Raw genomic sequence first — 14,344 nt, 5'->3', positions numbered from 1 at the left:
ATATATGAAATGGTGGAGTACACATTTGGAAATAATAATATTGACGGATGATTGGATAATTGTATATGGAATATTGGAGTAGGACAGTGGAGTAGGACGTAATAAAAAAAATTAGTGGAATACATATTATTTATTTATTTTTTATTTTTTTGGAATCTGCAAATTTACGAACCGACTCGGATTCCGTCCACTCAGATCCAAACACCATTTCTATCAAACAACGATTAATAGCGTAATAAAATCGATATTTGTCCGGTTAAGTTAGCTTTAGCATGCAATTTGCAAATATTTTAAAGATTAATTTGTCGAACTTAATCTCCTGACCGGACCAGACCGGTTACGTCACAGGTCCAAACACAAGACGCCGGTCGGCTTGTCTCGTCGCGCAGCCGAAGATTCCATTGGCCATGAAGCGAACCGTTAAAAAGACTTCGCCCTCGTAATTTAATTATAATTCAGGGGGGGGGAGTAAAGATTTCTCCTCCACATTTTACTATCCGGAGCCGGCCCGATGAGCTATCTAGACCGTCCAATCAACGATCGACGGAGGAAATAGATCTCAAGGTCAAATTTTCTGCGAGGGGGGCGAGTGGTGGTGCTTTATAAGGCCGGCTATTCCTTTCACCATAAAGTTGACACGTCTTCGTTGCGCTTTATTATTGCTTCTCAGGGAACTTCTTTCGTCGCCTGCCTCTTCCCTAGTTCCCTTGCCGCTGCTTCTCCGTGCTCATCGATGTGATTTCGAAGTGATTACTCGCTTAGATTCTTCTACTTGTTGGTTTTGCACCCGATAGAGGAGGTAAATCTTCCATTTTAGGGCTTTGTTTATCTCCGAATTTCTTGTGATTAAATTCTTATTTCTTAGTCCTAATTTTGGTTCGGCGTAGTAAGTCGCTGATTCAGACAGATTTAGCGGCCCAAGTTTTGTTTTTGAGCCTTTTTATGGTGGTTTTATGAGAGGTTTTGATTTCAGATTTGATGGCCCTGTTCACAGATAGAGTGAATCATTATCATCGTCGTCATCTCGCCTTGTTCGTCCAAATTATTTGGGGCCGGCTTGATGGATTTTATCCTTCCATTGAGCTTAGTTCGAGGATTGATTGAGAGAGTGAGCATTTACCATCATTTGATGTTTATAGTGTATGGTTCATTTTTCAGTAAATTGTTCGAGTCTATTCACGTTTTGGCTGTGTTGAACCAATAAGTGGCGCTTCAATGTCTATGAATTATGTTTGTTATTGTTGACTCCTCAATGTTTGTTTTCCTAAAATAAATTTGGCTTAGGATTTTTTTTCTCTTTCATTTTTTTTTGAGAACGACTGCATTGTTTTTATATGCCTATATTGAATTATTTTTTTCGTGGTCTTAGGTTAGGAAATCTTTTTTTCTCCTAAAAACAGTAGTTTTAATCTGTTCAATTCCATGGTTGCAGATTCTACTTGTTTTGTTTGCCAAATGGCGTCTTCCTCCTGTCAGTGCCTATTTGGACATAGGCCATTCTTCCATGGCGAATCAAGGTTTCAGTCAAAAACTGACCTCTTCAGCTCTACGCAACCTTTCACATTGGAATTCATTATGAACCAAAATTCTGTTACTACATATCCCCAAAAGGTTAAGGTTCTATTTCATGCATGTTCTGCAGCTTAAAGTATTGTATTAGTTCTGTTGTTAGGTATCTTTATATATGGCCTGTCTGGAATGCATATACTGGTTAGAATTTATTTCTTCACTTTTTCAGCAAATTAGTACCATATTCCGACATGCTTTACATCTAGGCAAAGGGAAAAAAAATGCATATATGATAATATTGCACAACCAATTTGTTAGTTTTTTCTTTCCAGTAGATGAATTTAAAATAATCTCATTTAAAATGAACATTTGTATGTGATGCAAAGTTGAAATTTCAGGCATGCGCATATTATGTTGGGTGGGATTAGATAGAACTGATATTCCCTAGAGTTGCATTTAAAAAATTTTGCAGTGTGCATTATAAAAGATAGGATGAGCAGGGAAGAGAGCTAACTAAGACAATCCCTATGCACATTCAGCATTCAAACTTCTACTTCAGTAACTGAAGAGAAGGAACCGAAAATAAGAAAGACCGGAATTCCAATAGCTGTCTACTGCTCAACCAAAGATAGGAAAATGAAAGGGAACTCATAACTACAAATCAAAAACATCCTTTTTCTTCTGTTTGGCCCCCATCTTTGTTCACTTTGCTGCCGGTTACGAATTATTTATCTTCCCTCAAAGAACAAGAGGATGGAATGCATGAACTCAGATTAGCAGATGCTAGATATCATATCTGAACTTTTGCTTTCCATACCCCCTCAAATAATTTTCTTGTTGTTTGTTGATCAAATAAGCAAGTTCATCTAAGGAGTGTGTCATTCTATCTCTTCATACTCTCAACTAATTTTCCTGTTATTTGTCAACCAAATAAGCCAAGTTAACCTAAGGAGTGTGCCATTCTATGGCAAGTGTACTATTGGAAAATTTCCTATGTTATCCTCTTATAGTGGTAGGCATTAATTTAGGTATCTCTTGTAAGAAGTAATGTACTTATACACTATCTTGGGGTAAAAATGAACAGTGAAAGTAAAGTTATTTGAACATGGTATCAGTGCTCAGTTTACTCATCAAAATGACAAGCAATGGGTTTTATTAAGTTGCAAAGGTTTAAAATTTTGACCCGTGCCGAGGTTTCGGTCTTGGACCGGAACGATACAGTTTCGGTACCGTATCGTGCCGTGCCGATATAGTTTCGGTATTTTTAAATATAAAATATATTAATTAAAAACTAAAATATTTAACATAATTATTTAAAAAATAATCTTTTTAAAAAAGGAAAAGATATGAAAATAGATAAATAAATAAATAAATAAAAATTTTATTATAATTTTTAAATTAAAATAAATGAAATATAAAATTAATTAGATAATTTTATTAGGGTTTAATAAAATCTCTTTAGATTATCTCCATCATAGTTAGGAGTTGATTAAAATAATTAACCTAAGTTTAATTTTAAAAAATCTAAAATCCGACACCACTCGCGAGCCCGACTTCGGGGCTGCCGCGGGGTTGCGCGACCAGCCATGGCCGCGGGGATTGCGTGACTCCTTCGGCGCGACCACGTTGGCTGTGCGACCCCTCTGCAGTGACCGCAGGGTCGCACGATGCCTTCACAGCGGCAACGGAAGGCTTATACGATCCCTCCGCTACTGTTGCAGGTCGAGCGACCCCTCTGCTGTGACCATGGGCTCGCGCAACACGTCGCACCTGTCGTGGGTCTGGTGCCGGGGTCATGCCGGTGCCGGTCGCCAAGCGGAACGAGACGTTTCGCCCGTTTCGACCATTTCGGCACGGCACTTTAAACCTGCTGCATATGCTCATTTCTTGTTACTTGTGATGATTGTAGGTTCACTAGTAATGGATGTTAGATAACATCCATAACACTTAAATTCAATGCCTATCTTTATATGTGTCACTTTTACTATTTCACTTAGTAATTGTGTTTAGATTCTGTTTAGTTTTTTTTTCTTGACTTCTATTGAGTAATTCATCTAGAGAAGTTACTTGTTCTCAGAGCTTGTGCAGCCAAGTAGCCGCGCTACCAGACCTCGGTGAGTTCTTCTGGGAAAAAGATCCAACTCCTATTTTAGACATGGTTGATACACCAATACAGTTGAAGAATCTGTCCTGCAAGGTATCTTATCTTTACAATCATTATCTTTTTGACCTTTGCTGCAAATTGCAAATGTCTGTGGGAGAGTTGATAAGTGACCCGATACAGGAACTAAAACAATTGGCTAGTGAAATTCGTTCTGAGATTTCTTTCATTATGTCAAATGCCCATAAACCTTATAAGGCAAGTCTTTCTGTGGTGGAGTTGACAGTGGCTATACATCATGTTTTTCATGCACCGATGGACAAGATACTCTGGGATGATGGTGAACAGGTACTTTGTATTTCCTTGTTAACTAAAACGGATGCCAATTTCAAAGGCCCTATTTACCATGCTACATTCTTTATTTTAAATATTTTTTTCCATCAAATACAGACATATGCACATAAGATTCTGACAGGGAGGCGGGCTCTTATGCATACACTTAAGCAAAGAAAAGGTCTCTCTGGTTTCACTTCTCGAGCAGAGAGCGACTATGATGCATTTGGAGCTGGGCATGGATGCAATAGCATATCTGCTGGGCTTGGTACTTTCTTCATTTTTTTTCAGTCAATATTTTGTTTTGGCCTTTTGAGTTCATGAGATGATAAATAGATATCCAGGAGATAATTGCTTGACAATATTACATAAATACCACCTTTAATTCTGTAGTCAATGCTAGATTGATATTCCATGTTTTGAAGAATTGGTCTGTCACTATCTATTTTTCTTGTATTTTTGTGGTTCTCGAAAAAGTATTCCTTGTATTATATGTAAAGGACATTTTAGTCCCAAAATAAGATGGGCATATTGAATAACCTACAGTGCACTTTATGATTTGACAATTGTAAAATTAAGCTAAAAGCGCTCTATTGAATGTTACCCATTATATAGTCTTTTATAGAGATAAATGAAGTAATATTCATATAGCGGATTCTAAATAATTATCATGATGAACAATTGCAAAATTAGGAGTTTCTTGATATATTTTTTTACCATAAATTTGCCAAATATTTGTCATTTTTTTTTGGGGACAAGTGATTGTTGATGTGTGTCGCTTATAGGTAATTATCAAGATTGGATTGTTGTGATGATGTGAGTAGAACTGTAAAAGATTAGGTATGATAGATGAGATGCAGTCCTACTTATTTATTTAACTGAAAAACAAGAAATTTAATTTCATCTGTCTGGAGGTTAGAAGTATTGACTCATTTTCTACACTCAATTGTAGTTAGATTGAAAGCATGCTTTACTTCATATTGGAGTTCAATTGATGGTGGTCCCTTTACATGACTGCTTCCCATCAGCCTTAATTTGTAGGATGGTTCACTGTTTGCTGCAAAAAAGTGAAAATTTGTTAGCTTTGTCACTCTTTTTTTTATATCTATTATTTTTTAAAATAATGATATTGAATATTGAGGTTTATTTATTGTTCCTTGTTTTAGTAGAAAATCCTTGTTTGCATTTCCAATGTGCATTTTACCCATGATATATGGTTAAAATTTAAAAAAAAAAAGGAAACTTGTTCTGACAGTGCTTATTTTTCCCAGGCATGGCTGTTGCAAGAGATATTCAAGGAAAGAAGAATCGTGTTGTGGCAATCATAAATAATTTGACAACAATGGCTGGTCAGGTCTATGAGGCAATGAGCAATGCTGGATATCTTGACTCTAACATGATAGTGATTTTAAATGATAGTAGGCATTCTTTACATCCTAAGCTTGATGATGGATCAAAAATGGCAATCAATCCTCTCTCCAGTAGTCTAAGCAAGCTCCAGTCTAGTAGATCTTTCCGGAGATTCAGAGAAGCAGCAAAGGTACATGTTTTCTCAATTCAGTAGCACATCTATGTCTAAGCAGTATGATAATTGAATGATACTAGCTAAATTCTGATTGGAAATATGGAATGAAAGAACCTGAGTTCTGTATAATCTGTTTGGGAAATGTTAATGTTCATTTACCTTAAACTTTTCTTGACAGAACTTCAAATAGGTGAAGTTGCTTTGATATATGGGTTTTTTTTCATATGTTTTATTGCCTCAATTCTTGACCGCTTCAATGGTTTTCTTTCTTAACTACTGCATGTGTCTTGCCTCGATTGTTGACCATTCCAATATTTGTGATCATGTTTTAGAGCTCTATTATTTGGTATGCATTATCTTCTTTGCATTTTACCTATATTACATTGTGTTTTATCATGTTTGTCAATACCAGGGAATAACAAAACGGATCGGTAAAGCAGTGCATGAATTGGCAGCCAAAGTTGATGAGTACACACGTGGTATGATGGGCCCTCTTGGAGCTACTCTCTTTGAAGAACTTGGACTTTACTACATTGGGCCTGTTGACGGGCACAATATTGATGATCTAGTTTGTGTACTTAATGAAGTGGCATCATTAGATTCAACTGGTCCTGTGCTAGTACATGTCATCACAGAGGATGAGAAGGACTCAGAATCTACTGAGGAGGGTAAGATGATTGAATCCTTGTCTACTGTAGCATGTGGCAGAGCAAGGTCTCTGCGCCACTAATCAAATTTGATGTAACAATGTGTATGCATTTATGTATATTCATTCATAAATTGGAAATGTATACCTTACTGTACTGAAGATTTCCTAAGTGATCAATGTACTCTGTCACATTGATGTCAAACAGGTACGCCAAAATCATGCTCTCTAGTATCAGATTGTATGTCTATCAAAAGCAGCCTCAGGACATTCAATGACGTTCTCGTGGAAGCTCTAGTAGCAGAAGCAGAAAGGGACAAATCAATTGTAGTGGTCCATGCTGGCACTGGACTTGATCCATCTATTAAGTTTTTCCAGACCAGATTTCCAGATAGATTCTTTGATGTTGGAATGGCAGAACAACATGCTATTACTTTTTCAGCAGGATTATCTTGTGGAGGCATGAAGCCATTCTGCATAATTCCGTCAACATTCTTACAGAGAGGATATGATCAGGTCATATTATTATCAATGTCCTTAAATGTTTACCCGTACAGGACTTGCTACCTAAATATATTCAGGGCTTTCTTCTTGAACTGCCTTTTCTCCAAACTTAATAAGTTTGGAGAGAACTTCTGAAGGTGTTTTTCATTTACTGAGCCATCCTAGCTGTTTAACATGACCTAAATTACCAGGGCTCCCAACTCCTGAGCCCTGTTGTTATACTCAATAGTCAGTACTCAGTATATTATTCACGATGCACAGAGTATTTTGACCATCTAATCTATCTTTTTTCTTGGGTTGTTTTATCTGTTTCTTTAAAATGGAGTTTTTTATTTTCTTGTTCATTGGGCCCTGGAATTATAATTTTCCATTGGTATATTATCTGTATATGAATTTGGATGCTTGGAAAGTACTATATCGTTGAAAGTTATCATCACTGTATTGCCACATTACCCAATAATGAGATTAGGAAATGCTATGGTACTCAAGAGTCACATAACCTATTCACTTTCATGGCCAAAAATTTATTCACTTACATGGTTATGTGATCATAATTATAGTGTCTACAAGATTTTACTTTAGCTTATTGAGTGAATATTGTAGTCGCAATACACGACAGTAAAATCCAAGCAATATTAAATTCCAATTAATTGTTCTTACAAATTGCATTTCATTATTTCATCAGATGTCTACTGAGCATAAGAAGATAAAACCCATTTACCAAATTACCATCACATGCTTAAAAGTTGATACAAACTAAGAATCATTTATGTTTAGTTTTGCTTATTGTTTGAGAACTGGCGGTGCATTTTCCATAAATACTAGGAATCGTGCAAGGGGGAATGGTTTTTCAAATATAGTGCTCTAAATGTGTTCCTTCAATTTTGAATTAAATAATTGTGAAAAATTATGTTGTTTTTGTAGGTCATTGAAGATGTGGATCTGCAGAAAGTTCCTGTGAGATTTGCCATCAGTAGTGCTGGACTTGTTGGATCTGAAGGCCCAACTCAATCAGGAATTTTTGATATTGCATTCATGGCATGCTTGCCAAATATGATTGTAATGGCACCATCAGATGAAGATGAACTTGTTGACATGGTAGCTACTGCAGTTCTTGTCGATGATAGACCTATTTGCTTCCGGTATCCTAGGATAGCCCTTTTCGGAAATGGTAGTTCATTACGTAATGGAACTCCCCTTGAGGTACCTTTCGGCAAATCATTTTGAATTCTACAAAGAGTTTTCAAGGTTTTTCTTATTGGTGTCAATCTAATGCAATGGTTATCCGAAAAACAACTAACAGGTGTACCTATTAAACCGTGAAGACGATGACCATTAAATTGTGAAGACTATAACTGTAATATTTATTTGCCATTGTCTTGATGGTCTTTGAATTGCTTGTTTCAGATTGGGAAGGGAGAAATCCTAGTGGAGGGAAAGCATGTGGCTCTACTTGGCTATGGTGTGATGGTTCAGAATTGCATCAAGGCCCAATCTTTGCTTGCTAGTCTTGGTATTGAGGTAACCGTTGCTAGCGCGAGGTTTTGCAAGCCACTCGACATTGAGCTCATACGAGAGCTATGTCAGGACCATCAGTTTTTGATAACAGTTGAGGAAGGAACCATTGGCGGCTTTGGTACTCATGTATCACAATTCCTAGCTCTTGATGGTTTGCTTGATGGAAGAGTAATGGTATTGTTTTCTCCCATCTTTCCCATACTTTTCACTTTGCAATTTTGCCTTTAAATCGTCAACCGTATGAGATGTTAGTTGTGTTATCGTCCTATTATCAGTATATGAAATCAGGCATGATTTGAACCAATCTAGAGTTTTCAATTTTCGTGAGTTCATTTCTTCTGAAACTTTTGGCTGAGTCATCTCTCTGAGTTCATCTTTGTTTGGATTACCAGTGGCGACCTGTGTTACTGCCAGATAATTACATCGAGCATGCATCCCCGAGGGAGCAACTAGATATCGCTGGATTGACTGGGCATCACATTGCAGCAACAGCATTAAGCCTGTTAGGGCGTTATCGTGAAGCCTTCAGCCTGATGCATTAAAATTGTTGTTCAACACAGGCAAAGTGGACAGATGCAATGGAGGAGATTTGTTCTAATAAGATGCCAACAACACAACCTCCAAATTTTGGTAGAGGCTGCCAGACTATGAATACCGGGTTTCTCTGTTTCTTTCGAATGTAATGGCTATCGGCGCCATCTGCATTTGATGATGAAATGGGTGACTACGATCATTGTTTGCTCGTATGGTTTATTGTTCACAATTGTAAACTGTTGATAGTCGTCGACTGCTATGAACAACAATGGAAAGCCAATGCATTCTGCATTCTGCTTCTACCGGGAACAGGAGCCATATTTTACGTGTAGGTTATCTGTATGTTATCATGGTACCTCTTGTACAGTCACATTAGCAGTGTTTAAGAACTTCATTTGGCGTGTCATATAGTTTACAATCTGGTTGAGATTTGACAAAATCTAACACTAGATATGGACTTCTTGAAAACTTGCACGGAGTTTGTTCATTAATTCAGTGTCGTAATTTTTTTACTTTCGCTAATAACTCGTGATCACAAGATCAAACAACTTTTCTGTTGTACCAAAATTCCCCTATGTTTGACTCAAATTGCTTGAATGAGCATTCATGCTTAAACTAATTCTCACTAAATTTCGAAAACACAAACACGCCAAGAAACCCTTCAGATAAAAGATCGAATATCTGTGATATGCATTAGCAAAAGATTGAATGGGAAAATTTGCACCGAGTCTGCAAAAGAGTTGCTAAAGAAAATAATACGGAAAGCCTCAACTCCAACACAGCATCAATCGTCTCTTTTTTCAGCAATTTTTGACGCTCATAAATTTCAATGTTTTCAAAATGTGGATGTCTCAAAAAAAATTTAACAACTCTGGGCTTCTCAACTGCCAATGCGCCTCTATCATAAATAATTGTGATCAAGGTTATCGGATCTCCTTAACAACAACACGGTATTGAGCTGGTTATAGTGCACGTTATTGGTTGGCGCTTGTGTTACTTCTAAGGTATGCATACAAAATCAGGCCGAAGGACATCAAAAAATAGACTCAGGATGATACTCGAAGAGTCTCATTTCTCGTCTAACAAAAGAGAAATGCACGATAGAAGCCATGAAATTTCCTCTTCAGTAGCGTATCCATAACCTTGCCATCTGATACAGCCTGAACTATCAAGAAGGAAGGTATACCTGAAGGCAACAAAGATAAATTTAATGATAGATTGCACTTCTATATTTCTGGGAGAACAATAAGTTGGAGGATTTGGGCTACCCTGTGAGAAGATTCAGAATCTGGAGATTCTTTCTGAAATAGTAATGATCACCAAACGAGTAAGCAATCTGCCTCTGTGGATTACTAGATTTCAGCATAATCTTGAGGAAAAGCCGCTTTACCGGACTCAGGGAGAATAACCAAGAGTCTATAAATGATACCTGGAAAAGATTCAAGAATAAATGAAGTGAAAAGCCTGATAATTATGTCAATGCGAAACAAACTATGATACTTCTGCCTGTTCGTATAAAAACCTCTAGAACAATGAAACTTGGGGCAAGGATTGATTACCTCGTATATTTTCACTGTGCCAGCATCACCAAAAGCATTCAAAACAGGAAGACTCCATGATTCAACCATTTTCTATGAACACAAACTGAATTTTTTATTATTATATTCACCTTAAATGATTCCACATAACAACTTAAAATGTGACTAAATATCATGAATATATATCTTAATCTTGAATGACAGGTGGGGAGTGATTAAGTATTCAAATACCATATATCTTATTAACCAGATAAGCAAATCATTAACGACTAGCTTGTAGATTGTATATTTCACAATTAGAACATCTAGAATGGGAAAACCATGGCAAGAGAAAATGATTTTTGAAGTATGACTCCATCATATGATAAATCAATGAAATCAAACATTGGGTATGTTGAAGTCAAGAAGAGTTGACTTCAAAAAAAAATTATGAAAGGCCTAGTTCAAAATTAGAAGTTGGCAATAAGAAAAAAATATTCTCTCATTTATGCTACACTGCTAGTTTGTCCGTGTTTTGACCTCGGTTCCTGGCTTTTCATTTGGTCCATGACTGGATATTTCCCACTAATTAGACTGGACCATTTTTCCTGATGGTTCCAAGTATAACTAGTTGAACTGGTCAGTCCAACTGGGTTTTCAAAACGTCAGCCTACTAGTGTCTTAGACACAACTTGAAAGCCAGGGAAAATGATGATGATGATGATTCAAGTCACGGTCTGCCATTCATATATAAGATAAATGTGACAAATGTTACCTTTTGCATGCAACATGTTGCACAATCCTCTCCTGCTGAGACTAGTGCCAACTTTACCCAGGAGGCAAAAAACCAATTTGTTATCAGATATATGAAGCCATGCATAGTGTCTTAGGCAAAATAACCAACTGACCTTGTTTAAATCCAGTTAATCCAACTTGATTTTGACAAGTATATACTCCCTAACAAATTAAATTTTTAAAGTGATTATCCAATAGAATTTATATGGCACAAGATCAAGTCCTGAACTCCTGGTAGAGTTATATTACCTTCTGTTGAATCCGTGTTGTTCAATTCAATCTGGTTGTCAATATGTGAGGGTGGTATTTAAATCCATAGATTATTTCCTAATAACTCAAATTGCAGCAATTGACACAAATCAATTTTAGCATGTTGCAAAAGTCATAGTTATTATGTAATCTTAGATTTCCTATGTCATCAATGTTTAATGGAAGAAATGAAAAGGTAACATAAATAAAGTGAAGAATTTCATATACCTGAGAACTTGCCCGAAATGAAAGAGATAACAATGTCACACAGGGAAGTGCTGTTTGACTGGAATCATTTATTCTTTGCTCAGGATTACTAGGTAATTTTTCACATCTACCATCTGAGAAGTTTATTTCCAGGTTGGGAAACTTAGCAGCAATCAAAGATGGTATTATAGTTTTATTTGCTAAAGCAATCTGCAAGAAAGCACAACATCTTCTCTGATCAAAATTAGCATTTGTGTATGTCCTGACTGCATATTTTGGTATTTCTTTGTTGCCAGAAAGCAAAGTCTATTATGCAATATTTCCCTTTCTAAAAGCCAAGACATTACATGACAGAACCAGATTCAAATGTAGCTCAAATGGAAAGAAGAATTCATCATAAGCAAATTGGAAGTCATTACCTTGCCATGATTTTTATGTATCTCTGACATGTCAGCAAAGTATCCTCTGCTTATCTCATCTGAACTGCACTAAGACATGGAGTCACTTTTAATATTGTAAAATTATTTAATACCTAGAGTCTAGAGGATGAGTGCATATCAAGTTCATCAAATAAATACATTAGGGTGAATTTTTTAATAAGACAAAATTTCACATTTTACACAAATATGACATTAACTTTCATCATTTTAGCAATTGAATACATTAATCTTTCAAGTTGAAGAATTGAATAACTGAGTAAGCTCTCACTAAAGCAAAATGGTTGATTTCAACCTAGTGATAGTCTGAAGTGGTTTGGAATTGAAAGGCAACAAAATTGAACACCATGTGCCTAACTTCACTTACCCCTTGCAAGCATATAGGAATTCAAGTGGACTGATGAGTCTAGTTCTTTTACCAACATACATATATCAATAGAGCTTCTTGCATTCAATTAATGATGTAAGAATATTATGCGTACTATTAAATCATTAGTTAAATATCCATATCCTCTTTTTCATTCACAAGAAGCAACAATTTTAGGCCTCTTACACTTAAAAAATTTATCCTTTTTATGGTTCATAGGCAGCATTATTTAAACTAACAATAAAAAGAATTCACTTACAGCCTAGCCCTCTCCTTTGCAATGGCATCTTTATTGTGAAACTGTATTTGAAAACACTAATCAAGTTGTTTAACAATAACACAATGATTGAAAAAAAAATGAAGGTAGCAAGAAAACATTTACCTGGTGCAGGTCAAGGAAAGTTCGTAAAAATGTATGGGATGGGAAATTTATAAGCAAAGGTCTTTCGCCAAGAATGTGTGAGTGAACTTTTTCTGCCGAATGACAAATTAAAGGTGTGATGATGGTAGAACAACGGGATGTCAACTGTCTCAACATCCTTATCTGTCTGTGTGAAAGCATACTTGATAGTCAGATATTACACAAAAACAAAATATTTCCAGAATAAATTGTAGTCAATTAAAAATATGAACAAAAACACATGAAAATTACACAAGATAGTGAAATTCTATCAATAGCTAAAAGATCATCAAACTATTTCAACAATTAGCAAAACATATACACTGCAATTACATTAGCCCATTGTTAAGGCAAATATTAAGAAATACATAATACAGGTTACAGTAGCAATACCCAGTAGGTATATTACCTTGTATAAGCATTGATATCTGAATAGTAAACTAACTTGTTAGTTAAAATTTTGTTCCTGAAGGACACCCCCTTTAACAAAATACATGACTATGTCATCCATGAGCTTGCATATGGCCAATTTGAATATGCAACAGTTCACCAGATTACGCTTGCATTGTGATTACACAATTGTGAGTCGGGGCATATTATGCACTTGGATAAGCAAAACCATCTGACATTTTCTTGCTAACTCCACAATAAAAATTAGTCTACCTCCACAAATAAGAGACCCCAATGACCTAACTGTTCAGCTTACCATTTTCTCATCTCTTACAGTAAAGGAGCAATGTAAGAAAACAATGTTGAATTATCCTATCAAGCATCTCCCTTCTTAAAGAAGATTAACAATTATCCACATAAAATCTTTGAAGAGCTAGGGATGCCACTCTACAATTTATTTAAATTTATTTATTGGTTAAATTTGTAAAATTTATATATTGTTTCCATAAGGTTATTCGCTATGAGGTGGATGTAAACTATTTCTAAGGACAGTTATATTTATCCTAAATTATATCTATATTTAATAAAATTTTATTTTGTACATTTCAATAAAGCTCCAAATACGCAACTACATAAGGCCGACAAGCGTATATTGAACATGAAATTGAAACTTGCAAGTCTTATTAGTAAAAAATATAAATAAACATGCATCAAACACAAACACCATCAAGCTATCAACAAGAAGAGAATTATATAAACCTATAACTAAAACAATTCCATCCACATTCGGAAAAGCAAGAAATCAAGTATAGTATGAATCTAGAAGAAATCAAGGGATTTCAGATCAACCCACCTCAGATACACGAAAGAGGAGGAGGAGGAGATCGGAACTGGCGTTGCGGAAGGAGCACTCCTATAAGATTACCCGCCTGTAGATCAACAAAGAGGATAGTCCATTCGGGGCCTTTTGTGGAGCTGCCCAAGAGAACGGAAAACTTTCGGTGCGGATTTAAGCCGCTGCGGAGGAGCGGAGCCGGAGGCGGCGGTGGTTAGAAGAAGAAGGAGATGGAAGTGGAGTTGAAACACCGCGGCCGGCCGAGTAAAGCCTTTATTTTCCAGAATATTCGATCCGTTATTATTTGGTCACGGTCCGACCCGTTAGTGCTTCGGAGCCCGACCTGAAAAGTGCGATCCAAGGGGTAAAGTTTAGGGGTGATAGCCGATCAGGTTGATTTGATTATTAGGATAAAAAATTATTCGATCCTACTAGATCAGATAATATAATATCAGGACTTACATCCGATCCTATATC

The 14,344-nt window shown here is 36.2% G+C and overlaps 2 protein-coding genes across 7 annotated transcripts; one reads left to right on the top strand and one right to left on the bottom strand.

Annotated features, from left to right (window-relative positions):
• Positions 1-634: 634 nt before the first annotated feature.
• Positions 635-9,076, top strand: LOC121997372 (probable 1-deoxy-D-xylulose-5-phosphate synthase, chloroplastic). 5 transcript variants are annotated; one of them, XM_042551748.1, is made up of 12 exons: positions 635-799; positions 974-1,108; positions 1,433-1,611; positions 3,587-3,706; positions 3,794-3,958; positions 4,061-4,211; positions 5,215-5,483; positions 5,881-6,136; positions 6,323-6,630; positions 7,543-7,821; positions 8,026-8,310; positions 8,529-9,076. In XM_042551748.1, exons 3-12 carry the CDS (start codon positions 1,456-1,458, stop codon positions 8,676-8,678), a joined length of 2,139 nt encoding a protein of 712 aa, XP_042407682.1. In that variant the 5' UTR covers positions 635-799; positions 974-1,108; positions 1,433-1,455; the 3' UTR covers positions 8,679-9,076. The 5 variants fall into 5 exon arrangements, with proteins under 5 accessions (XP_042407682.1, XP_042407683.1, XP_042407681.1 ...); XM_042551749.1 differs by lacking the exon at positions 974-1,108; XM_042551747.1 differs by having other exon boundaries at positions 995-1,108; positions 3,794-4,211.
• A 283-nt stretch (positions 9,077-9,359) lies between these two features.
• Positions 9,360-14,114, bottom strand: LOC121997370. Of its 2 annotated transcripts, none has more exons than XM_042551743.1 (8): positions 13,886-14,114; positions 12,625-12,790; positions 12,502-12,542; positions 11,858-11,921; positions 11,460-11,648; positions 10,230-10,301; positions 9,939-10,099; positions 9,360-9,856 (listed from the first exon to the last, which is right to left on the bottom strand). In XM_042551743.1, exons 2-8 carry the CDS (start codon positions 12,778-12,780, stop codon positions 9,739-9,741), a joined length of 801 nt encoding a protein of 266 aa, XP_042407677.1. In that variant the 5' UTR covers positions 12,781-12,790; positions 13,886-14,114; the 3' UTR covers positions 9,360-9,738. The 2 variants fall into 2 exon arrangements, with proteins under 2 accessions (XP_042407677.1, XP_042407678.1); XM_042551744.1 differs by having other exon boundaries at positions 12,625-12,786.
• Between the last annotated feature and the right edge of the window lie 230 nt (positions 14,115-14,344).

This window comes from Zingiber officinale, chromosome 6A (genome assembly GCF_018446385.1).
Source record: "Zingiber officinale cultivar Zhangliang chromosome 6A, Zo_v1.1, whole genome shotgun sequence".
In the NCBI taxonomy this organism is placed as follows: Eukaryota; Viridiplantae; Streptophyta; class Magnoliopsida; order Zingiberales; family Zingiberaceae; genus Zingiber; species Zingiber officinale.
Note: the sequence above shows the minus strand (reverse complement) of the source record. Positions and strands in the feature narration are given on the sequence as shown.

Bases quoted from the DNA above. Each gene is read 5' to 3' on its own strand.
- LOC121997372 (XM_042551746.1), top strand. From the start codon at position 1,456: ATGGCGTCTTCCTCCTGTCAGTGCCTATTTGGACATAGGCCATTCTTC. The intron at 4,212-5,214 runs GTACTTTCTTCA...TATTTTTCCCAG, and splicing joins TAGCATATCTGCTGGGCTTG to GCATGGCTGTTGCAAGAGAT. The intron at 7,822-8,025 runs GTACCTTTCGGC...TGCTTGTTTCAG, and splicing joins GTAATGGAACTCCCCTTGAG to ATTGGGAAGGGAGAAATCCT.
- LOC121997370 (XM_042551743.1), bottom strand. From the start codon at position 12,780: ATGTTGAGACAGTTGACATCCCGTTGTTCTACCATCATCACACCTTTA. The intron at 10,302-11,459 runs GTATATGAAATT...TTGTGTTCATAG, and splicing joins CATTTCGGGCAAGTTCTCAG to AAAATGGTTGAATCATGGAG. The intron at 9,857-9,938 runs GTAGCCCAAATC...TGTTGCCTTCAG, and splicing joins ATTCTGAATCTTCTCACAGG to GTATACCTTCCTTCTTGATA.